Below are 23,708 nucleotides of genomic sequence, written 5' to 3' on the forward strand. Positions count from 1 at the left end.
GCTCCCTGCAGCCGCCTGCGGGAGCTGCTCCATCGCGGGGGCAGCTTCGGGTGCCGGGGGGGGCCCGGGGGGGGCAGCGAGGGGACCCGGGGGGGGACGGGACGCGCTCCGGCCGCCCGTGTCTGCTCTCCCGAGGAGGAGGAGGAGGAGGAGGAGGAGGAGGAGGAGGAGGAGGAGGAAGGGCCCGTTAGTGTGAAGGTTAAGTGCAAATCGAGCATTTCTCCGACGATTTCCGCGGCTTTTCCTCGCTTTGGGGTTTGCCACCAGCGGCCGGAGCCCAGCTCCCGCGCGCCAGCCGCCCGGAGGGGCCGGCCGTGCCCGGGGGGCCGCTGCCGCGTGGGGCCATCGAGACCCCCTCGGGGACCCCACGGCGGCGTGGGGGGGGGGGGCGGGGGGGGGGGGGGGGGGGGGGGGCGCAGTGTCCGGCGGCCGTGGGCTGCCCTCGTCCGGGAGGGACGCGCCGAGGTGCCCGGCCGTGGCGCGGCTCTCCCGGCTTCTCCTGGTGAGCAAAGGGAAAACAGCACCCTACCGGCGGGGGCGGCCGTCCAGGCTCCATCCCAGCGCATCTCTGCCCCAGTTTCCCCGTGAGTCAGCACAGGCTGCCCTTTGGAAAAAAAAACGGTCACTTTATGTAAAGTGGGTGACCCTTTACAAGTCTCTGGAAAGGAAAAAAAAAAAAAAAACAAACAAAAAAAGGTTGAACCATCCATTTAGCAAAGGAGGGGGAAAAAAAACCACAACACAATTAAAAATTCTATGCTTTGTCATTACAAAAAAAATAGCATAAAACAAGCTTTAACACATGGATAGTGCTGACTTCAAGCAGACATTGTTCTGACCTCGGGCAAGGGGGTGACCTCTCACTGCTATAGAAAACCAAGGAGTTAAGGTTTGGAAAAGGACAGGTCGCTGAAGGTCGCAAATGGGAACTTTTCTTTTTTGTTTCTTTTTTTTTTTTTTTTGTGGATTTTTTTTCCGTTTTGTTTGTTTGTCGTTTTTTTTTGTTTAGTTTTGTTTCTTTTTTTTGTCTTTTTCCCCATGTACGGTAGGCACCAGTACAGGCACTGCATGCGACGGAGGCGGGGGGGGGCGCTCAGCAGGCGTTATTTCTGTCCGCTGATGGACTGCGATATAGAGCGGGGGGGGATCATATCTAACAGGTATTCCCGCTGCCGGTCCGCCAAACTCGACGCTTTGTGGCCTCCGATCCCAGCATTCAGGTACGCAATGTTGACACCTGCAGAGGGGAGAGAAAAGCAGCTGGGGACTCCTCGAAGACGTGCGGCAGCCGGGGGGGGGCCCGGGGTTTCCCCCCCCCCCCCCCCCAAAAAAAAGCATCGAGGCGCCCCCCCGCCCCGGGCCGTTACCTGGCATGCCGAGGAGACCGCCCGCCACCGAGAGCTGGGGCGCCTGCGCAAAGTTGGACAGCATGGAGCGGGCAGAGGTGGGGATGCCACGCTGCAAAGTGCTCTGGGGCTGCGGAGCCTGGAGGAGAGAGGCAACGAGGGGACGTGAGCGCACGGCGCGCCGGGGGCGGACGGGACCCGCGGGGACTCGGCCCCTACGGGGGAGCCAGGGGCAGCTGAGTCTCTCGGGAAGAGCCCCCCCAAACGCCTAGCCCCGCGCCCAGCGGAACAACCCTCGGGAGGTGCCGGGGCTGCGGCCGGAGGACGAGGAGCCGGCCATGGCCTTGCCTGGTGCAGGGAAGCCCCCAGCCAGCTCACAGCCGGCCCGCGAGGCGACGGCGGGGCCGGGCGGCAGCCGCTCACCTGCCGGAGCGTGTGGTGCCTCATGATGTTCTCCTGCTTGCTGACGCTGGAGACGGCAGGAGCCGCGGTGGGGGACAAGGCTGCCTGCTGCTGTAGCCTCTGCTCAATTTCCTGCAAGAAAGGACGAGGAGCGGCCTCAGCTGCGGGCAGGAGGCTCAGACCTCAGCCCGCCAGGTGAGAGCCCTGCCCCAGGAGCCCGGCGCCCTTCCAAGCAGGTTCGGAGGGCAGAGGTGTCCCGGTGGCAGTGGGTGGCAGCCCAGGAGCAGGGGAAAGCAGGTTCCTCCCGCGGGCTGCTTCCCCCATGCGGTGCAACCACAGCTTTCTTTGAAGCCCTGCTGCCCCCTCGGAGCTCGGCTGCCTTCCAAGGTGCGACTGGAACCGCAGGCTCGCTGCAGCCGGCACGAGCGGCTTTTTTCTCTCTGCACCCACTTGTTACAAACGGCCCAGAGATGACTCCTCTTGCTCCAGGACAGGCACGTCCGACTTAGCAGCCGGATTCTGCCTTTTTTTTAAGCAGTTCACAAATTATGATTCCGGTTTATTTCACCCCAGGGCCTCCAAACAAGTTCTGCAACACGGATTTATCACGGGAACCCAGCGAGTCCCCCCCCCCTTTCGTAGCCGAGCCAGCAGGCAGCAAGCGGTTAAGCGACTTCCCTCGAGTTCCAGGAAGTCAGCGGCAAAGCGGGGAGAGAAGCCAGCTGTCCTGACTCAGCCCTCGGCCCACTCTGCCTCCCACCGTCAGCGGGACGAGCCACAAATCCAGCGGGAAGCGCGCAAGGGGAGAGGCAGAGCCGCTCCTGGCACACGGCGGGAGCGGGCAGCGCATCCCCAGGGAGAGGTGAAACCCCTCGGGCACGGGGGGCCCCAGCCGAGAAACCGAGCGGGATGGAGGCGCACAAGGGAGGGGAGCTGCGGCTCCCGGCGCCCCGAGGGGAGCTGGGTTCACCCAGCAGGTTTGCCGTGCGCGCCGTGCACTTGCCTGCTCCTGCTGCAAAGCTTTCACGAAGGCGTTCTTCAGCCGGTTGGTGTGCTCTGCCTTCAGTGCCTTCTTCTGGTTGGAAGTCATGCACTGCTCGCACAGGATCTTGCCATTTTTCTCCTGCTTCCAGTGCGGGGTGAAGTCGGTGCGGCACTGAGCGCAGACAAAGGGCTCCACACGCAGGAGGGACGCGCAGCTTTTCCCTGCAAGTCGCCAGGAGCGGGAGTTAAGTGGGGCAACGGGGCGGCCTCTGCTCTTACACCGCCTCCTCCAGCTCGGGCACACCACCAACGGGCCATCGTGCACGGCACCGGCCCACGAGGGATGGTCCCAGGGCTCCAAGGGGTGGAAGAGCGTCCTGGGAGCCCGCACGGCGGAGGGAAGGTGGCAGCCGGTGGGGCTTCCCGGGAGCTTACAGCCACCAGAACCCCGCGAGGAGCCGCTGCTGCCCCTAGGCCCTGGCACCCCCAGCACGGGGACCGCTGGGGCTCCCATGGGAGCAGCCAGTGAGCCCCGGCCCAGCGTGGGCTGCCCCCTCCAGCCTCTCCCGCCTCCCTTTTGCAGGGGCTCTCTCCCCAAAAACGCGGCCGTGGGCTTTACGTAACCCAGTTCGTGCGACTCCGCCACCGGCTAATCGTCCTGTTCCCATGGCAACGGGCAGCAGAGCCCGAAAACGGGCCGAGGGGCTCAAAAACCGGGGCGAGGGGCTCAAAAATGGGGCGAGATGCTCAAAAACCAGCCGCGGTGAGCGAGGGGCTGCCGGGGACGGGCAGGGGCACGGCCCCTCGCTGCGGGGACAGGGACGGCGGCCGGCCACGGAGCCCGGGTGCTCACAGCTTGGGGGCTCAGCGGGTTTTGCATCTCAGCTCCCCAGCGTCTGGGGAGAGCGACGGGCCCAGGAGAGCCCTCCCCACGCCCGGGCCCTGCCAGGCGGGTTGCACCGGCCGCCGAGCCCCGCGGCACAGCCAGGGCTCCCGGGAGGGCTGCAGGCTCGGCACATCAAGGCTGCTGCCGGGGAGAGGCTCTCCCACAGCCCCAGCCCTGCCAGACGGGCTCCGTGCCCGCGGGGCCGGCAGGCAGGCAGCTCCCGAGCGCTGCGGGGCCGGCCTCGGCCCTCCCCTCGGCTGGAAGAAGCTGCAGCAAGAGGGGACGGAGGACGGAGCCGGGCGCGGGCAGCAGGCGCTCGCCTGCAGCCCCCAAGGCACGGCTTTCAGAGCTGTGCAAAGCAAGAAGGGGCCGGAAGGAGCCGGCACGTGGCAGCGCTGAAGGGGGGGAACGCTCCCCGGGGCCCACCTTGGCTGTCGATAACGCTCTGTACCACCTCCTCCAGCCCCACCATGTAGATGAACTCGCTGTTGGCTGCGCTCGGCAGGAAGTGAAGCAGGGGCGCGGGCGGCTTCGGGGGTGGGATCTCCAGCAGCGTCTTCTCCAGCTGCTTGCGCAGGGCAAGCTTGGCGGCTGCCTGGGAGTTGGCGGCGTCGTTCAGAGCACTGGGGCTGGGGAGCGGAGACGACACCCTGTTCACGGTGCCAGGCTGGATGTGAGAGGCAAGGTTCATATAGATGGCTGAAGACGACGTACGCTGGCAAGGAACAGAAGAACTTGATTGCTGGGGAGGAAGAGGAGAAGGGGGTTAACGCGGGGCTGACGCTCGGAGCACGAGAGAGCCTCCTGCGCCCCGGCTACGGCTCAGCTCCTAAAGCAGCCCCCCGGCCACCTGCCCTGTCCCTGCACGCCTTGCAAAGGGGCCCTGCTGGGACTCCGGAGCAGGGCTCAGCCCCTTGGAGGAGCCAGGCACAACGCAGGTGCCCACGGAGCAGGGCGCCCCGGCGAGGCTCGGTGCGCCGAGGAGCCCTGCAGGCGAGGGAAGGCGCGCGGCAGAGCCGCAGGCCCAGCGGCGTGTAGGCAGCTCCGCGCGCCGTGATTCACTCGCTGGCACCATTGTTCACGTCAAGTTCTGCTCCTCCACCTTTTGCTTCACCGAGCTGGCGCGCGCCCAGGCAGCATCCCCGCTGCCAGATGGTGCCCGTCCCTCCCACACAGGTGCTCCGAGCGTGCCAGTTCCCTCCTCTTCCATTTCCAGCAGCTTTCCTTCGGCATCCTCCGTTCCTCTGCATTCGCAGTCCCTCCGGCACGTGACGGTAACAGAGCACAAAGACTTCTGCTGACCTGATGCTGCAGCTTTCGCAGTCTTTTGTGCTGAGAAGCCATCAGCCTGCAACCGACTTGAGCACGGCTGCCGCCAGCCTTTCAGGGAGCCCCCCCGGCTCCTGGGGTACCAACACTTCGGTGCTTGCAGAGGAGAAAATCCCACACAGCAACAAAGTGGCTCAGCGGCTCAAACAGGGTCAACTACCAAAGCTCGGGGGACGGCGCTGTGTTACCGAGAACACGCAGGAGGTAACACAGAAAGCTGGGGCAGACTGCTTGAAGCCTGCTAATACCCGGCTGATGGTGAAACAGGGCAGAGCGCCGAGCTAATCCCAAACCAGTTGGTCTACCGTGGGTTCAGACCAATGGTAGAGCTGATCGGGGGTGACTCAGGCAGATTTAAATGAGAAGCTGATGAATGAACACCAATCAACTCCTCTGTAAGAGGCTGGGGTTTTTGTTTGCTTTTTTACAGTCCGACGTGTAATTACGTTTGACAGTTGCTCACATGCAAGGACCGCTGCGCAGTCACGTTTGTAACTCATACAGACCTGCACCAGAGCATCGTTAGGACAGATTAAACGGCTCAGGAACTGGCAGCAAACCCTAAGAGGAGCTAGGAGTGGTTGTCAACCTGGGCCCACAGAGCCACACAGCGTTTCCACCAAGCGCGGTAGCCCGGGACAAGGCAACGAGAGCACGGGGGCGCGTCCCAGGGAACTGTGCAGGAGCAGGGCTCTTCTGCTTCATGCAGCGCCGACGACACCAGTGCTCCCGCTGGGAAGCGGTCTTTCTTTCCTCTCCACTGCCAGTTTGACTTCCAGATGTACAACGAGTGCTTTTACGTGTCCGGCTCCCAGAGCCTGTCTCAGTCTTCCGTCAGAGAGAAGCAGGGAAAAAAGCAGCCGTGAGCGAGGCGTGCGGCTGACTGCGGGGAGGGGAAGCGGGGCTGCTCCCAAAGCGGTCCCCTCGCCGCACCGGGGCCTCGGCGCTGCCGTTGGGGTGACCCAGTGCGGTGGCAGCTCCCCGTGGGGAAGCTTTCCATTAGCGACCATCCCACCACACACGGGTCAGGGGCGTTTGCCTGTGTCCACGCTCGGGACGTTGTTTCCAAACCTCGCCCCGGTAACTTCATCCTGAGCCCCTCCGCGGCGCGCACCGGACCCGGAGGCCCCTCCTGTTTCCCCTCCTGGCTAACCCCGCGGGGGCAACCTTGCCCAGAGAGCGACGCGCCGGGAACCTACCGGCTGGTAGTTGATGGCTGGATTCATGCTTGGAGTTGTAGTGCGGATGAGGCCAGGCTTAGGAGGAACGCGCTGCCCTTGTAACTGGGCAGGGTTCGGAGCGATCACACGCTGCGACATAAGCATATGGGGCAGAGTCGTGTTTGTGGCAGACCTAATGACACTGTGACCCTGTCAAGAAAGGAAACGAAGGAAATAAAGAACTGCAGGCAAACCGGGGTTTTAGTTCCCTGAGCAGGCTCTACGACAGCATCTCCACTCATCCAAATTCACGTTACGTTCACAGGAGAGAGACCGCTCCAAGGCGTAACCTCCCCTCTAAACGTTCTTCATTTCAACAACCGCGATCATTTTGCCTGCAACAAGGGTGTCGCACGTGAACATACTCCTGTTTTCCCCTCTAGGCTGTAGGCTGGGATGGTTCAGGAGACGATTCTCCAGACCCATCTCCGTGGCCTACACGGCATCAAAAACAACACAGCCAATACATAAAAATGCAAGGGAAAAAGGAAAAATCCAAGCAGCAGGCAGTTTGCCAGCTAATGCTCCTAAAATCGAGTGCCAGAATTCACGAGGGCTGCGATGGCGCTCGAGCTCCAAGTAAAACGGTTGCAGAGCCCCTGACCAGGATGGAGCTGGGGTTTCGTCGTGGGGGCGTGCGGCAGCCCCGAGGCCGGGCAGTGCCGGACACGGCGCGGGGCTCGGGAGGTCCCTGAGGAGGCCGAGGGCCAGGGCTGACCTGCCCAGGGTCCGCTCGTCTCCGAGCACCGCCAGAAGGGCTCCGCTGGGCGGAGGGCAGGCAGAAGGGCTCCATTTGTGTGTGTCTTAAACCATTCCTGTCTGACAATCTTTCTTTCTCTGCCCCCCTTTTTTTTCATCTATTTTTTTCTAGATGAGGTTCTTCACTGTCACACACAAGAAAATCTTCACAAAGCCCGTGCAAACAATGCGTTTCCTCTTCCCCCGCCGCCCGTTTCCTTTACCAGGCCGGTCCCACTGTGAAGCCACAATAGACCTGACCCCAGAACCGTTGCCATAGCAGAGCAAACAAATGCCACCGACAAAGGCGATGGCTGGCGGGGGGAGAAGGGGCCGAGGCTGCAGCCAAAGCCTTCGGCAAAAGCACGAGGCGGCCACAGGCAGGCAGCCGCTGGAGGGTGACCTCTACGAGCTCCTGCACGGCCCGCGCGCCTTCTGCCCAGCGTCTGCTTTCATCAGGGGACGTCGTGCGTCTCATCTTCTGCCCCACGGCCCCCTGCCAGCAGGGCAAAGCCCACGGGGCCACGCCGCAGAGCCCGCGGGGGGAGATGCCACGGAGCCCAGCTCCTCCTGGGGAGGCAGCAGCCGAGCGGGGAGCTTTCACCCAAAGCTCCGGCTGGCGACACCCGGAGCGAGCACACAGAGGTGGCCGGCTGGGCCGGCACCGCGCTCTGCCCATGGCGCTTTCCCAAAGAAGGCAACCCTTTCAATTCCATGTTTTTTTTTCTGCATTTTTCTCCCCCCTCTTCCTCTGCCTGTTCTGTGCTGTTTCAGCACGCTGCCGAGCCGTCCCCGCCGCTAAGTGCAAGTTAACAGCTTTCCTCCCGCAGCCCCAGAACTTGTGTCACCGAGCAGCAGGCGCCTTCTTCAGGGTCAGCACCAGCCCCTAAATTCAGCTCCTTCCACCCCCCGAACTGCTGCTGTACCTCCGAGCCTCCCTGCTCCAGGTCTGCCCCTCCTGCGGCGGCCGAGCACCGCCCAGCCCACCCCCTGCACCCCACGCACCCCAAAACCAGCAGGGGCCGAGAGCTGGGACAGGCAGAAGGTGCCCCGCAGATGGCCCTGCTCTGCCCATCCGCTTCGGGGACGGCATCGCCTGCAGAGATTTTCCCGCTCCAGCTGTGGGACAGCTGCTGCCCACCGGCAGCGGTCGCTGCTTTCATTTCCAAGCTTTGTGGCCGCGTTTCTGCTCAGGGCGCTGAGAAGTGCCAGCGTTTGTCTGCCTCTGGGCAGAAGCATCTCAGGCAGGCAGGACGGCCGGCGTGCGCACACAGACATTCGTTCACTCACGTGCGGGGCGATGTGGGGCGTCGGGAAGGCTCACCTGTAATGTCCTTAAGTTCTGAGGCTCGACCCCCTGAGCTCCAGGCCTGGAGGGAAGCTTGGACAGTCCCTGCTGTCCCACGTGAGCAGGAGAGGGCTGCACAATAGACGCCGCGTTCTGGACGACCGGAGTCTGGATTGAGAGAAAACGAGTGCTGGGTCAAGGCGCGGCGCTGGAAGGGAAGCGTACCAAGACACGACGCGGAGCAAGGCTCAGCCGACGCTTCAGCGCTGCACAGATTCACGGGCAGCGGGGCGGGCTGGCCTCTGGATTCGCCGCGCTCTTAGCTAAGAAAGATCACACGGACACAGAAGTGTCCAAAAGCAGCAAGTCCTTAGCACTGCTCCACTAACAGGCTTCTTTCGAGCACCCGCACCCCCAGCCAGCCCCAGGCGATGCTCAGAGCTTCACCTTCTGCACCACGTTCTCCTTCTGCAGCTGGCTTTGTCTCAGCTTCTTCAGCAACACAAGCCTGGCCTCCTCCAGCCGGAGCTCATCCCGAAGCTGCTTGATGAGCTGCTGTCGCTCCTCTATGCTTTTACCCTACAAGCACAGAGAAAATCAGTGAGATTTTGTCTGCTGCTGTGCCTCGGCGGCGAGAGGGCAGCAGGAGGGGTTACTACCAGCAGGAGTTTGTAGCACAGCTACACACGAGCCACTGTGAGCAGAAGTGACCCCGTTGCTCGGAAATCCCCTCGGTTCCCAAGCCCTTCGCAAAGCGCCCCCCCCGCAGCAGAAGGGCTCCCCCCACTTCCCGAGAGCCGCCGAGGAAGCCCTCACCTTGAACATTTCGAGATTTGCTGCCTTAAGCCTTTCCTCCATGCGAGAGCTGGACCGGGGACTGGACGCCTCGTTATCGGAGAGGACAATTATGTCTGGAGAAGGGGTCAATCGCCCCCTGTCCTGGTCGCTGCGGGACAGAAGGGAGAACAAAGATTGAGCCACGACGCCGAGAGCTCAGCAGCGAGCTGGGAGCTCGGTGCTTCCCGTTCTGCCCACGGAGCTGGGCGAGCGGGCTGCCCGCGCCAGGACAGAAGCCCCCTCTGCTCACAGGCGGTCGCGGTCGGAAGGGAACGGGCTCACTGGAAACGTTTCCTGCGCCGGGGTGAAAGGTGGATTGCTCTGAGCGCAAGGTAAGCAAACACGGGCAAACGCAGGGCGCTCCGGGTGTTAACCACGAGCCAAACGGGGAGAGACGCCCGGAACCGGGCGAGGAGCGGGGGCGGCAGCGACACTTCAGCCTGGTGCTGCTCGTCCTTACCCCAAACCTCCGCCAGCCCCTGACCCACAAGGCTGGGACGCGTCCCCAGGTCAACACAGACGCAAGCGCTCCAAACCTCCCTCGCTCCACGTCTATTTTAGAGGGTGCCATAAAGGAAAGGCTGAGTAAGCACCCTGCAGAGGCAGGAGGCCCAGCTGAACCGCGACCGAGAGATCGGTCAGTGAGGAGCGGCGACGACGAGAGCCCAACGCTGGGGAAAAAATCACAACCAAAATCAATGCCGCGAGCCGGCAGCACCCGAGCACTGCTTCGTCTGGTGTGGCACCATTCTGAGCGAGGAGATGCTGCTCAAAGCCCTTCCCGCTCGCCGCTTTAACACCAAGGTGCTTGGGGAGCCCAGGAGAACGCTCAGCGGCTGGGTGAAGCAGTGCGAGCACCGCAGCTACGCCGGCATCGGGCTCGCTGCCACCGCGGCGCTGCCTGAGCGCGGCCCCGCCACTGGAAGGTCTCCGAGGCTGCAGCGGGAGGGAGGAGATGCCCGGCTTATCCCATCCGGGGCTTCGGGCTCGGAAAAGCCAGCACGAGCCACAAAGCCAGACACAAATCCCCAGGCTGGAGTGCTCCAGGGGCCGCGAAGCCGGCCGGGATGTCGGGAGCCTGACCCACCCTGCTGCCCCCACGGGACACGGCCCCGGGGCCGTTTCCCCGCCAGCAGCACGGAGCTGGGCAGAGCCCGAAGGCTGGGTTCGGTCTCAGTGCCACGCACCCGGTGCTGCGAGACAAGGGCTAGGAGAGGAGCTCGGCTGCCGGCCGCGCTCTGTCAGCACCGGGCAGGCCCCCCGGGCACACCGCGGCTCCGTGCCCGCCGCAGGCTGCTGACGGCAGCGCCGCGGGGTCTCCGGAGCAGGCCCCCAGCACGGTGCGGGACGCTCCGCAGGGAGGGACTCGGCCCCAAGGCACCCCGCCGAGCTCTGCGTTTGGCGAGCCCAGAGCAAATGGGTTGTGAACAGAGCCCAAGGGGGGGCTGCGAAGGGTCCCCCCCGGTCTCCCCCCATCCCGGGCACAGCCGGAGGCACCGGAGGCACCCCGTGCTTCGGGGTTCTCCTGGAGGCGCGCTGCTGCCGCTGGTTGCTTTGGACGAGCACCCAGCCCCGGCCGGGCCGTTTTATTTACATTCCGTGGAGGGAAAAAAAAAGGAAAAAAAAAAACAAAACAAAAAACCAGCGTCAAAGCCAGACAGGGGAAACGGGGCCATCTGCAAAGAATTGCTGAATATGTCAGGATTGTTTTATTTACTTTTGTCGAGGCAAGGGCGTAATTACAACAGAACTACTGGGAGGAAAGCTCCGCTGCTCGTGCAGGAGGCAGGCAAAGGTGAGAAGAGAAGGAGCCGGTTCCCAGCCCGGCTCCCAGCCCGCCCCAGTTATCGACCCCCTCTCAGCTGGCAGCCAGGTTAAACAGCGCCTCGCCCTAATCCTCCTCCCTCCTCTTTGGGCTGCCCCCCGGGGGAAGCTGTCACCTGGGGTAGATTTTGGTCCCAGCCTCTCCCCGGAACCAAACCCGCCGGGAGAAGCTCGGCATTTCAGGAGCAGGACCGAGGACACCGCGGCCGCTTCCATCCTGCAGGGCCCACACCCAGCCCTGGCACCCGGCCGGATCCTGCGCTTCTCGCCCCACGTCCCGGCAGCTCAGCCGCGGATCCGCAGCACAAGGCGGCCGGGCACCGCCGCAGTTCCCCAGCATTTAGCACCTCCGGCAGCCAAAACCACGCTGAGGGGCCGGATACCGCCCGTGGTGGGATCCTTGGGTTCTCACGAGCCCTACCCAAACGCCGTGCCGGGGATGCCTGACCCCCGGGCAGCCCCCTGCCCCTGCCAAGCCGCGTTAACCTGGAGCGAAGCGAGGCCTTTTGGGGCAGAACTGCACGTCGCAGAGGTGCAGCAGCGCAGTGACACGCTCCCGGCAGGCTGCCAGCGAGCCCCACGGGCCTACGGAGGGAGCTGCCGGGATCCGACTGCTCCCACGAGCACAAACGGGACAGCGGGGAATCCAGCAGCGACGTTCCTGCCTCGCCCGCGGGGTTCTCCACGCTCCACAGGAGGCTGAGCCAGCGGCGGAGGTGCCTGGACAGCTGAGGGCCACGCACGGTGCCGCTGAAGACAAACAGCCCCAGGGATTTGCTCCTTCCCACCCTTCAGGCCCGTTCGCCCCTTCCGCTGCTTGCCGAGCCCGGGTGCGCGGCCTCAGGCAGTGCCCTGATGGCTCCAGGCCTTACAGCGCTCGGCCGGCACCACGCGCACGCTGCGGCACCGAGGGGCTGAAACGCCGCGGCCCCCCCGCCAGCTCCTGCTCGCAGCCCGGGGCGGGGGGCGGCCAGCACCCCCTGCCCGCCCGACGGCCGCACAAAGGCCCCGGCACAGCGGCGCAGCGAGGAGGAGCAGTGGCGGCTGTGCTGCATCTCGAGCCGGTGCCTTCCGAGCGGGGCAACGGGAGGCTGGGAACAAACGATGCTGGCACCGCGCAGCCCTGCACCCGGGGAGGCGGCGCGAGGAGCACGAGGAGCGCCCGGCCCCGCCGCAGGAGCCCGGCTCCCGGCCCACACTCGCAACACCGGCACCTCGCCGCTGGGCCCTGGACTACGCGCCCGTGGCTGCGGCTGTGCTCGCGGATCACCGCCTCCAGCCACGCTTCACGGCACAAGGCCGGCTCCCGAGCGGGGCGCAGGCACCTTCAAGCACCCGGAGAGCACCGCGGGGAGGTCCCGGCTCTCGGTGCCTCCTTACAGGACTCCTCCGTTCTGCCAAGCCTGCGCTGGCTCGGCATCCAAACCCAGCCGAAACTCGGAGCCGCTGCCCTTTGTTGGATCTCCTCCCCAGGAAAGCCGACCCAGGAGCGCAGCGCGGGCGCTGCCTGTGCCGGGCTCCGCGTGCGACCCCCTCGGCAGAGCCCGGCTGCAGGTGTTGGCTGCGGAAATTGAGCTGCCGGAGTTCCCCCGACAGAAATCAGGTGGGAGCGCCGTGCCGCGGCAGGAGGCCAGCGCAGAGCGCGCGAGGAATGCCCAGGAGCTGGTGGAAGGCGGGCACGGATCCCCGGCACCCGGTCGCCCGCGCGCCTCCTTCCCCGAGCAGCCCCGGCAGCAAGAAGCGAACGCCTCTCGCCCGGGTCACAGCCCAGCCAGGGCCGGGCTTGAGAGCGAGATCCGTGCCCTGCATCGGGTTTGGCTCCAGCTGCACGGAGCGTTTTGCTGACACTTCTGGGGACGCTGAGAGAAGTCCCAACAGAACCGAAGCCCCCGCCAGCGGCCTGCTCCTACGGCACCCGACTGCTGCAGCTTGTACCGCTGAGCACACGGACAGGGGGAGCAACGAAAGCCACTGGTGTCGGGGGGAACGAGGAGGACAGCAGAGGGAAAAGCAATAAAGGAACGGTGCTGAACGCTTCCAGAGAAACTGCCGGCAGCGCAGAGCCGGCTCCGCTCCTCGGCGTGCGGCCAGAGGCACCTCGCAGGCACCACAGCACCGGGAACCCCCCGAGCCCCAGGACCACGAAATGCCCGTTTAATTCCTGGCTTGGGGGCTGACATCTGGCAGCTCTGGGTGCACAAGAGGCAAGCTACCGAGGCGAGTCATTCGGCACCTACCTCCTCCTGGCGCTCATATCCACCGGCTCGTCGTTAATGTTCTCCTTCCCCGGCCTCCCTGCAGTCCTGCCATCCCCATGGGGCCTCAGGCTCCCATTCAGCTTTTCTTCGTAGACTTTCACACCGTCCTGCTTCACTGGGAGCTCGTGGGGCACCTCGATGCCCGAGAGGTCCTTCCTCTTCAGCAGTGCCAGCATCTTCAGGCGCTCCATCGCCTCGTGTCCCTCCATTTTCAACCTCTTGGCCAGGACGTCGTCCCGATCATCCGCTTGGTCCAAGCTCCGCTTCAAGAGGTTCAGGCGCAGCGCGTCCTCCGTCATCCTGTCCATCCTGCGGGGCAGAGGTTGACATAAGGACAGGGTCAGCACACGGCAAACGGAGCGCGGCGGCGGCAGGCCCGGCGCAGCTCGAGCGCGAAGCCCTGCGAGCCAGCGGCCCCGCGCGGGGCACTTCCCCGGGCGCCGACCTCCCACGCGCCGGCGTGCGGGAACCTGCCGGCAGCGGCACGCCGCGCGCTTTCATCCCCGGCCCCAACCAGCCCGGGGAGTTTCCCAAGCGGGGAACCGCGCGCAGCTGAACGGTGAGAGCCCCCCGAGAGCGGCGGCGTGGCCCCACACACGGCATTAACGCCGGCCGCCGCGCTGCGGCTTCGTGCCGCGGGCTCGGCTTCGAGCGGGGCGGAGGCGCGGCGCCGCCGGTGCAAACAGCGCACGTTTGTGGGCTTCTTCCCCTTTCAGTGAAGAAAATGGGTGGGTTTTTTCCGCAGGCCTGAGCGAGGCGGCCCTGCTGGGCCCACCGGGGTCTCGCGAGCACGGCACAGGCGCGCACGGCGCCATCCCCGCCCGCACTGGCTCCTCTCCTTCCTCCACCGCTCGCCTGCCTCTCCTCCAGGTGCAAAAACAGCCCCTGGCAAACAGCTGCAGCCAAAAGGGGAAGGAGCCGCAGAGCTCTCCCGGCCTGATCTCTCTGCTCCCAGGCTGATAAGAAAGCAGCCACCAGAAGAGCCGAGGCGGCTCCACCTGAACGCGAGGACAGACCCGCTCGGCGAGGTCCTTCCCCAGCGGCAGGCAGGGGACGGGGGCCAGGAGCTGGGGAGGAGGCCAGGACCGAATCGGGAGCACGGCGGGCAGGGTCTGCAGGAGAGCCCAGAGCCTGCATCCCCTCCACGTGCTAGCAGCGCGTGGTGGCCCCCGGGGAAGGAAGGGAAAAGGAGAAGGCGGCAGAAAAGCGCTCGGCAGGATGATACGGAGAGAAGGGGCAGAGCTGCCCCCGGCTGGACCCTCCTGCGCGAGGCCACGAGCGCGGCACAGAGGAACCAGGAGTTTGGAGGTCTTCGGAAACACCCCGGTGGTTTGGGGCTGCCGTAGCACGGCGCCAAGGCGGTGACGCAGAGCACCAGAGATTCAGGTGCTTCGTTTCACGTCCACTGCTTCGTTAGGGGTGCCTGCGTGCCCTGAGCAGGAAGACGAGGGCAAAGCACCCGCATCTCCGCACCGCGGCTCCCACTCCCCCTGCCAAGGCGGAGCTCGTGCAGCCCTGCCCGAATCTGGTGTCGAGTCCCTCACGAGATAAAGCCTCGCAGAGCCAAATCTCTGCAAGGAAGATGTTGCCCTGGCTCGGCGCTCGATCCCCTCTCGTTCCACGGCTTCCCAAGTACAGCTGTCACACCAGCTCAGCTCCGGCAGCGAGGCGGCAACGTGGGCGCAAGGGGACGAAGCGCTCGGGGAAGCCTCGCTGTAAAAAGGGGCACAGCTGCTGGAGGGGGGAATCTAGGCACTAAAAGGCACTGAAACAAAGCACATCACGGCACCGCACCACAGCCAGGCACTGGAACAAGCCTCTGTGGCACAGCTCTGGCCCCGGACAGGCCGCCACGTTCAGGGCGAGCACCTCAGGCTTCTTTCTGCTTGCCAGGCTCGTCTCTGCAGGAACGTTCCCGTCTGCGGCAACCAAATATAGAAAGGCAAGCAGAGACAAGCTCAGGAAGGGCTTTGGAGCAGGAGCTGCAGCTCTCCGCCCCCGGCCCTACCAAGTGACCCCAGGTTAAATCCAAGCCGAGAGCGGCGGGGGGTGAGGTGAGACACCACGGCACCGCACGGAGCCTCGCCGCCCCCCGTGCTGCCGCTGGGAAGACACCGGGCTCCGACGCGGCAATGCCGGGGCGCGCGTGGCTCCGCTGCACGTGGTGCTCGCGGCCAGGAGCGGCCGGGAGCCCAGCAAGACGAGGGCTGGGGCGCCCAGAGGCAGCGCTCGCACCCGGAGGAGGCTCGAGGGCGAATTCCAAAAGCGTCCCCGGCCCCCGGTACCCACCCTGCAGGTTCGTCCCGCCTGGGGAGCCCTGGTGGAACGAGACGTGGGCTGCAAGCGGGGCAGCCCAGCGCCGTGTCTGAAGGCCCGGCCAGACGCCACCCTGACTGAAAAGCGACCCGAAGGAATTCCCCTGAACAACGTCTCGGAGCTCAGAAACCTCGCACCGCACGGAGGAATTTCGCCTCGCGCGTCCCGACACCAAGACACTCGCGGCTGTCCTGCCGCCGGCAAGCAGAAACATAAAACCCTGGGACACGGACGAGACGCCGGCTCCCTGAGCGCACGGCGGTCTTCGCCTGGGCTTCAGAAGGGGCAGGGGGAAATGGCCCTGCAAGGAAAACCACTGGTAAACAGCTTCGGGGTGCCCTCCCCTTCGAGGTGGGCAGCTTCGGGAGGAGACGCAGAGGAGAAGCGCTGTTAGCGGGCCCAGGTTCCGCAGCTTCGTCACCCCCGCAAGAGGAGGCTCGGGAAGGAGCACGCGCTCTCAGGCAGATCCGATAGGAATGGAACCGGGCTTCAGGTTCAGCACGGAACGGGGCCCTTCGGCTGCAAGGAGGGGGCAGGGGAGGGGAGAAGCTGCAGCCTTCCCGGGGGCTGCGAGCGCCGAGAGGGGCCGCTTCGTCCCAGACCAGCAGAACCAAGCAGGAATCCCTCGAGCCGCCGGTGATTTAGCGAGCCCGAAGGTCAGGCAGCCAGGAGCTTCGGTGCCAGCCTGCTCTGTGTCAGCATAACCCCAGCGAAGAGCAGAGATAAAACCCCTGTGGCTCGAGCCGGGAGCTGCGCGGGCTCAAGGAGCGGCTGCTGAGCATCGCCTCGGTGTCAGGGAGCACAAACCAGGCAGGGGCGGATTTCGCCCCGTTCCCAATCCCGGTCACCTTCCAGAAGCAGCCGGGCGGGTGACCGGGACCACGGGACCAGGACCGGCGCCCGAAGGGGCACGCGGCGAGCAGCGGGCATCGCAGGCGCGTGGCCCCCCGCCGGGGACGGGGTGCAGGTGGCTCAGCCTCGCCCCCGGCCGCCCACACCGTGGAGATCTCGCGCGGCCCCGCGAGCAGGCTCCCCATTTCACTTCCCTAAAGGAACTTTATTTAACCGAGAGAGAGAGAGAAAAAAAAAAAGGAGAAACAAAATTCTCAAATGGTGGCAAAATCCCCTAAGGGGAAACAAAAGAGCCATAAAACTTGTTTTGTTTCTGACTCGATACAGGCTGTAATTATCTCCAATTGCACCTCCGTAGGTGAGCAAGCTGCTGGCTGCCTCAGACAGCCGCTGCCCAACGCTCGGCAGCCACAGGGACGAGGAGGAGGAGGAGGCAGCCAGAAGCGAAGGCAGGATGACGCCCTGCTCCCGATGCCCTGCTCCCGATGCCCCGATCCTGATGCCCCGCTCCCAATGCCCCGCTCCCGATGCCCCGGTCCCGATGCCCCGGTCCCAATGCCCCGGTCCCAATGCCCCGGTCCTGATGCCCCGGTCCCGATGCCCCACTCCCGATGCCCCACTCCCGATGCCCCGCTCTGAGCGCACCCTGGCACCCTGGCACCAAGCGCAGGCGCAGCGGCGTGGCGCGGGGGCCAGCCGGCAGCCTGCGGGTGCTCGGGTCGTTCAGCTGAAGCTGGGCACAGTCAGGGGCACGCCAGGCGGGAGCTGCTTCGGCATCACGTGCCGCTCGCTGCGCTCCTCTGGCTTTGGGCGGTTTCGCTTCTCTGGTGCTAGAAATTCAGGTTTTCCACTCCCAGACAAACAAAGCAGCAGCCCGGCTTCCCATTTACATGTGGCAGAGCACCCACCGGTGCACGCAGCGCGTGGAAATACAGCGCGGCGCTACTCCATGAGCCGGAACGAGTAAGTGCGGCAACTTCGTGGCACGCCGGAGAAGCGAGTACGTCTAGGAACCAGAGCCAGCTGTAAGCACGGCCCGCCCCGGCAGCGATCATCCCCAGGCTCACCTGAGGAAGCTGAGACGGAACTACGCAAATCCGGCAGCATCAGCAGAAGTCAGCTGCAACCTGGTTTCACTGCGGGCAGCCGCAGGAGGCTGCAGCCCCCTCCGTGTCTCCCTCCTGGGGCCCCTTGGCTTTGCCAGCCCACGCCTGGGTGCTCCTCCGCTCCTACGGGACCAACCGCCTCGTCCAGCCCAGCCTCAGGGCCCCTACGCCTAATTGAGGGGCTGCAATTAGCGGGCTGCAGGGAAGCAGGGGGTGTCCCCACGCAGCCAAGTACCAGCGGCCCCCAGGAGAAGCCTTACAACGCACGGCAGCGCGCCATCACCTCCCAGAGCATGCAGCCCGCTCCTCGCCGAGCACAGAGGGAGGCTGCAGGAGGCAGAAAGCCTCCAGCCGGTGCCTCCGCACCCGATCCTGGCCGGGGAGGTGCCACCTGCACTTCTCCTTCCCTGCACGAGTCCAAGCGAGACACCTGAGGCCAAGGCCACGACAGCCGGGAGCCCACCAGCAGCACCGGGAGCCCACCAGCAGCACCGGCACCACTGGCGGAGCCTCCGGCTCCCGGTCCTGAGCTCCCCGACCTCCCCCAGCCTCAGAGGCCTGGCTCAGCCGGCGCAGGACGCGCTGCGCTGCTCCGTCCCCAGGCTGGGCGCAGCAGAAAGTTTCCTCTTTTCCTCTTTTCCAGCTCCGCCACGAGGAATCTCCGCGCCGCCTCCGAGCCAGCGCTGCGGCGTGGTGCAGGGCGCTCCCAGGCTCTCCTGGCAGCCCTCCCCGGCCCTTCCTGCCGGGCTGTTTGTGCTGGCCGCTGCCACGGGCATCCGAGGCAAGATGGATTCCGCAACAGACCTCCTCTGGCATTTCTTACAGGGAAGAACTTCCCCGGCCACGTGGTCCCAGCCACGCAAGCTCCCACCCAGCCGCTTCCCCCTCTCCCGGCCATCCCGGCCGCGGCAGCACGGGGAGCACCGCGGGCAGAGCCGGAGCCTCCTGCGCCGAGGCACGAAACGGGAGCGCGGAAGGAAAAAAAGAATTAAAACCTGAACCCCGAGCTGGCCCCTGTGCTGCTCCCGGTGAAGCTGCCCGTCTTCCGCCAAGGAGAACGGCGAGGCCTGGGCAACGCGCCGGACACCGCTAGCGCGGGTGCAGGAAGCGCCACGGAGCGCAGGGCTCCTCGTGGGGAGCTCCCGCTGAGTTCTGCTTCCTTCCAGGCACGACACCAGCTCTGTAAGCAGCAGGAACGGGCAGGATTTGCGGGGCAGCCCCAGGCAGCGCCGCTCGCACCAAGTGCCGACCTTTGGGCACGAGCCGGCTGTGGGGTGCAAACGCTGCCCAGCCCTCGGCGGCTCCTGGAAGCACGCGGGGTCGCTCGGTGCTCGCAGGGAGCACAAAACCGGCGTCAAGGAAGGGGCTGCGGGGGGTTCACCCCCAGGCGTGGCTCGGGCAGAAAGCCTGCAGGAATCCCGGGCTGCTGGCAGCGCCGCGGGACCGACACGCCGGCCGTCACCGCGCGATGCTCAGGAGCAGCAGGCACCAAAAATGTCATGGCAGCGAGGGCGCGTACGGAGCACACGCGGTGACGGGAGCAAGGATGGGAGGGAAAACCCTCTCCGTGACAAGCGGGTCACCGGGTTGGAGCCCTGGGAGAACAGGAGGAGGAATTTGTTAGAAGGAAGCTGGCGGTGCCGGGGTGAGGACAGCTCCGCGCAGCCCTTCTGAACGCCGAGAAGCGGTGAAGGCCGCCTGCCCGTGCCGGGAGCTCCGCAGCCGAGCTCGGCAGCAGGAGGCTGGGAGCGCCCCGAGCACCCTGAGCAGGACAGCTTCGGGAGCTGCACCGCTGCCCCTGCCGAGCGCAGCGCAACCCCACCGGGGCGCACGGACGGCCGCAGCGTGGCGGTGCTGCCCGGCAGAACACCGCTTGTGTCCCCAGCCCGAAAGGGGAGAAAGGACAGAAACAGCACCCAGCCCCCGGCGCTGCGGGCTGCCCAGCAGGTCCCCCACGGCAGAGCGCTTCCAGCGCGGCTTCCAGCCACCACCACAGCACGAAGCCCCCCAGCCCTTCGGTCCCCGACGCGCACCGGCGAAGGAGGTCAGAGCATCTAAGCCGAGAATTGTCCCCTCCCGCGCTGCCCAGGCAGCCGCAGGGAAGCCTCGCGGTGCCACGGGCTGGCTCCCGCCTGCCACCGAGCACCAGCCTCGGCCAAAACTCAACGCCCCCGCGCTGCTTCCAGCCTCGGCCCAGATTTCACGCGAGGCTTTGCCCCTGGCGGGCACCACGGAGCCGAACGGACGCAACCCCTCCGGGACGAGGGCCCGCAGGTGCGACGCGTGCCCGCGCTCAGACGTCTCCCAGGGGAGGGCAGACGCCTCAAACACGATTTGGAGACATTTGGAGCGGCTTCAGCTCAACCAAGCAAACGCGCTGGGTTACCGGAACGAACACGGTGCGAACGGGGAGGGTTCGGGGCGGCGCCGTGACCCGCGCGGAGAGGACAACGCCGGCACCGCAGGGCGCGCGCCCACAGCAGCACCCAGCCCGCAGAGCGCGGCGTCCCCACGGCACCCGCGGGGTTTTCGGAAAGTCAACGTTCGACCCCGGCACCGCGACGCTCCTCGGCCGGGGAGGAGCCGATGCCAACAGCGCCGCCACCATCCCGGTACCTGGCGGAGCCGACGCGTCGCACAACACGGAGCCGGCCGAGAGAAAGCTGCCGAGACCTCAGCCCGTCCCCGCGGGCTCACCGCGGCCGGAGGGGGATTTCGGCGCGCCGAGGGAGCGGGGCCCGGCTCACCTGCACGTGCTCCGCGCTCGCCGCTCAAAATCCACTTGGGCGCATCCGGACGCCGCCGGCGCCGCTGCACGCTTGAAAACAGAAGAAGCCCACATGAGAAGGACCTCGCGCGGTTCGGCCGCTCGCCCCCGGCCCGCTGGGGCGGCGAACCGGCCCCGCGCGGTGAGGAAACCGTTTGTGGGGGGGCTCACGAGAGCCTGCCGCACGCAACGCTACCGGCGCCTCAACTTCCATCGAGGCTGAGCACAAACCAACGTCGATGTCGTAAAACGCGTTTCCACCCAGCACACACAAAATGGCTGGCTCCCAGGGCGAGCATTTCCATACAATGCTATAAAAAGGATAATAACCTAAAAAGGTAATTATGACTTAACGGCGAGGCAGGCTGAGGAGAGATCTGCAAGAAGACGGATTAAAAAAACCACCACCACCAAAAAGCTATCAGATAAAATCCCGCTGCTCTCTGAATCCCGGTGCTGCAGATCGCAAGTTGTCGAGAAATACCGCGCTCGGCTGGGGTCATTGTGCAAGCTGCAGGCAGAAATCCTGCGCTACAGCCGTGTGGAGGAATTCCATGCAGGTAGGAAAGGAAACAGGCAGGCCGAGCACGGAGATTTTATCGCGAACAGAGCATGCACGGGCCTTTAAAGAAACACACGATCCGAAATGCCCCCGGAACAAAGAGAAAAGAGCTGGCAGATTCCTTAAAAATCCACCGCGTCTAAAAGTCATTCACAAATCGGGGGGGGGTGAGCCAGGCTCCTCCGCTGCCATTCCGATGCACGAGAGCAAAATAAAAAAATAAAAAAGACAAAGAAAATATTCCGGAAGACAAACCCGAAGGGCTCGCTCTCGGCAGGAGCGGGGAGCTGTCTCTGGGCTGCAGCAGACCGTAAATTCTTACAGTCGGCTCGGCGCAAACTCGTTAAACAGTTCCGCCGCTTCCCTCCCTGCCCCGCTCTCGGGCTCGGACCGACCGCAGCCGCCGCGAGCGCTCCCAGCGAGACCACGGCGCGGCTCCGACGGCTCTCGGCATGCCGGATGTCGCTGCCCCCGCCGGACCGGAGCGCTGCGAGGCCACGGCGTACGGAGAAAGCGAAGCCCCAGAGCCGGACCGGGGCCGGCGCGGTGGCACCGCAACGCCTGCGCCCGGCGGCGCTGAGCCACCGCTACGGCACGAGGAGAAGGGCAGCGAGCGGCGGAAGCCACGGAGGCAGAGGGGAAGGAGCGAGGGGGGCTCGGCGCTGCCGTCCGCCCGTGCCAAGTTTTCGGCTGTAGCCAAGTTGGTTTAGGACCGGGCTCCGTGCCGGGAAGCCCTCGGGTAAGCGAGGCCGCCGCATCCGAGCAGCTCCAGGCAGCGCCCCACAAAAACATCTCCAGGTTGTGGCACATTGGGGGGGGGGAGGGAAATAAAGATTAAAAAGCTGCTTTTCACCCTCCCCCCTCAGAGCGCCGGCAAAATCAGATCAAATTCAAAGGTTTCAAAGGTTCGGGAGGAATCGGGGCAAGGCGGCCCCCGCCCCGGCCACCGCCGTCCCCTCGGGGCACGGCGCACGGGGGGGACACGAGGGGCCCGGGGAGCGCTGCCGGCGGTTCCGCTGCGCCTCCCCTCCCCTCCGGCGGGCCGGGGATGACGCAGGCTGCACACCCCATGTAACGGGCCGGGCCGGGACGTCCTCGGCTGCCACCGGGCTGCCACCGGGCTGCCTTTGTGCGCGGGGCGCCCACAGGGCCGGGGCTGGCGCGGGGCCACGGCGGCCGTCAGCTGGCGGCCGGCGGGGGGGGGGGGGGGGGGGGGGGGGGGGGACGCGGCGCGCCGCAGACAAAAGGAATCCCCTTTTTTTGTATTATTTATTTATTTGGTGGAGGAGCCGGAATATGGGAAGGGATCGGTTTTAAAGGCCCGCGGGAGCCGTGCCCCCCGGCGGGAGGGCAGCAGTCGGGCACTGCAGCAGAGCAGCGGCGCGGGGAGGAAGGAGCCTGGGGAGAGGCGGGGGTTTTTTGGGGGGTGGGGGGGGGAAAGGGAACGGCTCCGACCGCGAATCCCAGCAACGGTGCCAGTTTTCTCCTTAAAATATTCGGAAAAGGCATTGCATCCAGCTGCCAAAGTCACGATTTTTGTTTTTTTTAAAAAAAAAAAAAAGGAAAAAGAAGCCGATCCGATAATCCATAAAGCGCCTTTTGTCTGTTCAAAAAAACGAAAAGGGAGCGTCCAGAGAATACTTACAGGTACAATATTCCTGCTGCCTCCTCTAGTTGTCAAGAAAATTAGAGACAGGGAGGAAAGAAGGGGGGAAAAGCGAGCCAGCGAGCGGGGAAGGCAGGGTGGGAAGGGGGAGGGAGAGGAAGAGGCAGCTTTTTTTTGCCGAGGAGCCCTCTCCGAAGAGCATGGGCGGCCCCGCGTGCCATCCCCCTCCAGGGACCTGCAGAAACCCTGTCTCAAAACGGGCACTTCCCTGCCAATCATGCGCCGTACTGTTATATTAAACAAAAGAAAAGGGGGATGCTTACTTTTACCCATGATGCCTCGCGGGGCAGGGAAAAAGGAAAAAAAAAAAAAAAAAGAAAGAAAAAAAATAAAAAACCAGTTGCAGCCGGTTTGTAACCTCAGGACATGGAATTATCTCTTAATTTTTTTTTTTTTTTTTTAAAGTTGTTTGGGGTATAAAAGTCAGTTGGGGGCGCCCCCCCCCCCCCAACGCCCGCCCCCTCCCCGGCCGCCAGCAGCCCCTGGCTCCGGGCCCAACTTTGTCTTCATTCATGAGAGCTGCTCTCCTGCTCTCCTCCTCTCCTCCTCCTCTCCTCTCCTCCTCTCCTCCTTCTCCTCCGCCGCGATTTTAACCGCTTCGCGCCCGCCGCCGCTCCCTCGGGGCCCTCGCGCGTGGTGCCCCTCTCCGGGGAGCTCGGGGGCGCCCGGGGACGCGGCCGCTTCAGCGCCCCCCCGGCACAGCGAGGCCCAGGGGGATGGAGGCCAAAGGGACTCGAGGCCCAGGGGATTGGAAGCCACGGGGACTCGAGGCCCAGGGGGTTCGAGGCCCAGGGGGTTCGAGGCCACCAGGTCACGGCTCCACCTGCCAAGCCCAGGTGCTCCCTGCGCCCCCCCCAAGGGGTGCGAGACCCCCGGCAGCACGCGCCCGGCTCTCCCCATGCCCGGCTCTCCCCGTGCCCGGCTCTCCCCGTGCCCGGCTCTCCCCGTGCCCCACCTGCGATGCCAACACCCCCCCTCGGAGGCCACGCGCCCCCCGTGCCATCTCGTGCTCCCCACGTCCCCACGCGGGGTCTCGCCCCAGCGGGTTCACGGAGCCCCCGCGCCCCTCGGCTGCGGGACGGGGGAGCCCCGCTCCGAGGCCGACGGGTGGAGGCCAACAACCAGAGACAAAAACCGCCAGGAAGGAGGCGGACGGCAGCGGGGACGGGCAGAGGATTGGACGCGACTTCGCCAAGAGCGATGGAAGCACGAGCACAGGCGGCGAAGGACGAGCACGCGGGCAGGGAGCAACAAGCAGCCTGCAGGGACCCGGGGACACCGGCACCGTCACGGCTCGCTCGAGGGCACGGAGGAAGGCGGTGAGGGC

The 23,708-nt window shown here is 65.2% G+C and overlaps 1 protein-coding gene across 2 annotated transcripts; it reads right to left on the reverse strand.

Annotated features, from left to right (window-relative positions):
• Positions 1 to 745: 745 nt before the first annotated feature.
• Positions 746 to 22,382, reverse strand: GATAD2B (GATA zinc finger domain containing 2B). Of its 2 annotated transcripts, XM_035346665.1 has the most exons (11): positions 22,361 to 22,382; positions 13,092 to 13,421; positions 9,010 to 9,139; positions 8,641 to 8,772; positions 8,230 to 8,361; positions 6,147 to 6,317; positions 4,045 to 4,360; positions 2,752 to 2,954; positions 1,770 to 1,880; positions 1,368 to 1,485; positions 1,104 to 1,237 (listed from the first exon to the last, which is right to left on the reverse strand). In XM_035346665.1, exons 2-11 carry the CDS (start codon positions 13,418 to 13,420, stop codon positions 1,104 to 1,106), a joined length of 1,776 nt encoding a protein of 591 aa, XP_035202556.1. In that variant the 5' UTR covers position 13,421; positions 22,361 to 22,382. The 2 variants fall into 2 exon arrangements, with proteins under 2 accessions (XP_035202555.1, XP_035202556.1); XM_035346664.1 differs by lacking the exon at positions 22,361 to 22,382 and having other exon boundaries at positions 746 to 1,237.
• Between the last annotated feature and the right edge of the window lie 1,326 nt (positions 22,383 to 23,708).

This window comes from Oxyura jamaicensis, chromosome 25, assembly GCF_011077185.1.
Source record: "Oxyura jamaicensis isolate SHBP4307 breed ruddy duck chromosome 25, BPBGC_Ojam_1.0, whole genome shotgun sequence".
Lineage (NCBI taxonomy): Eukaryota > Metazoa > Chordata > Aves > Anseriformes > Anatidae > Oxyura > Oxyura jamaicensis.

Excerpts from the sequence above, each read along its gene's own strand:
- GATAD2B (XM_035346664.1), bottom strand. The coding sequence starts at position 13,420 with ATGGACAGGATGACGGAGGACGCGCTGCGCCTGAACCTCTTGAAGCGG. Across the intron at positions 9,140-13,091 it reads GATATGAGCGCCAGGAGGAG|CGACCAGGACAGGGGGCGAT; the intron begins GTAGGTGCCGAA and ends TCTGTCCCGCAG. Across the intron at positions 8,362-8,640 it reads AGGAGAACGTGGTGCAGAAG|ACTCCGGTCGTCCAGAACGC; the intron begins GTGAAGCTCTGA and ends CTCTCAATCCAG.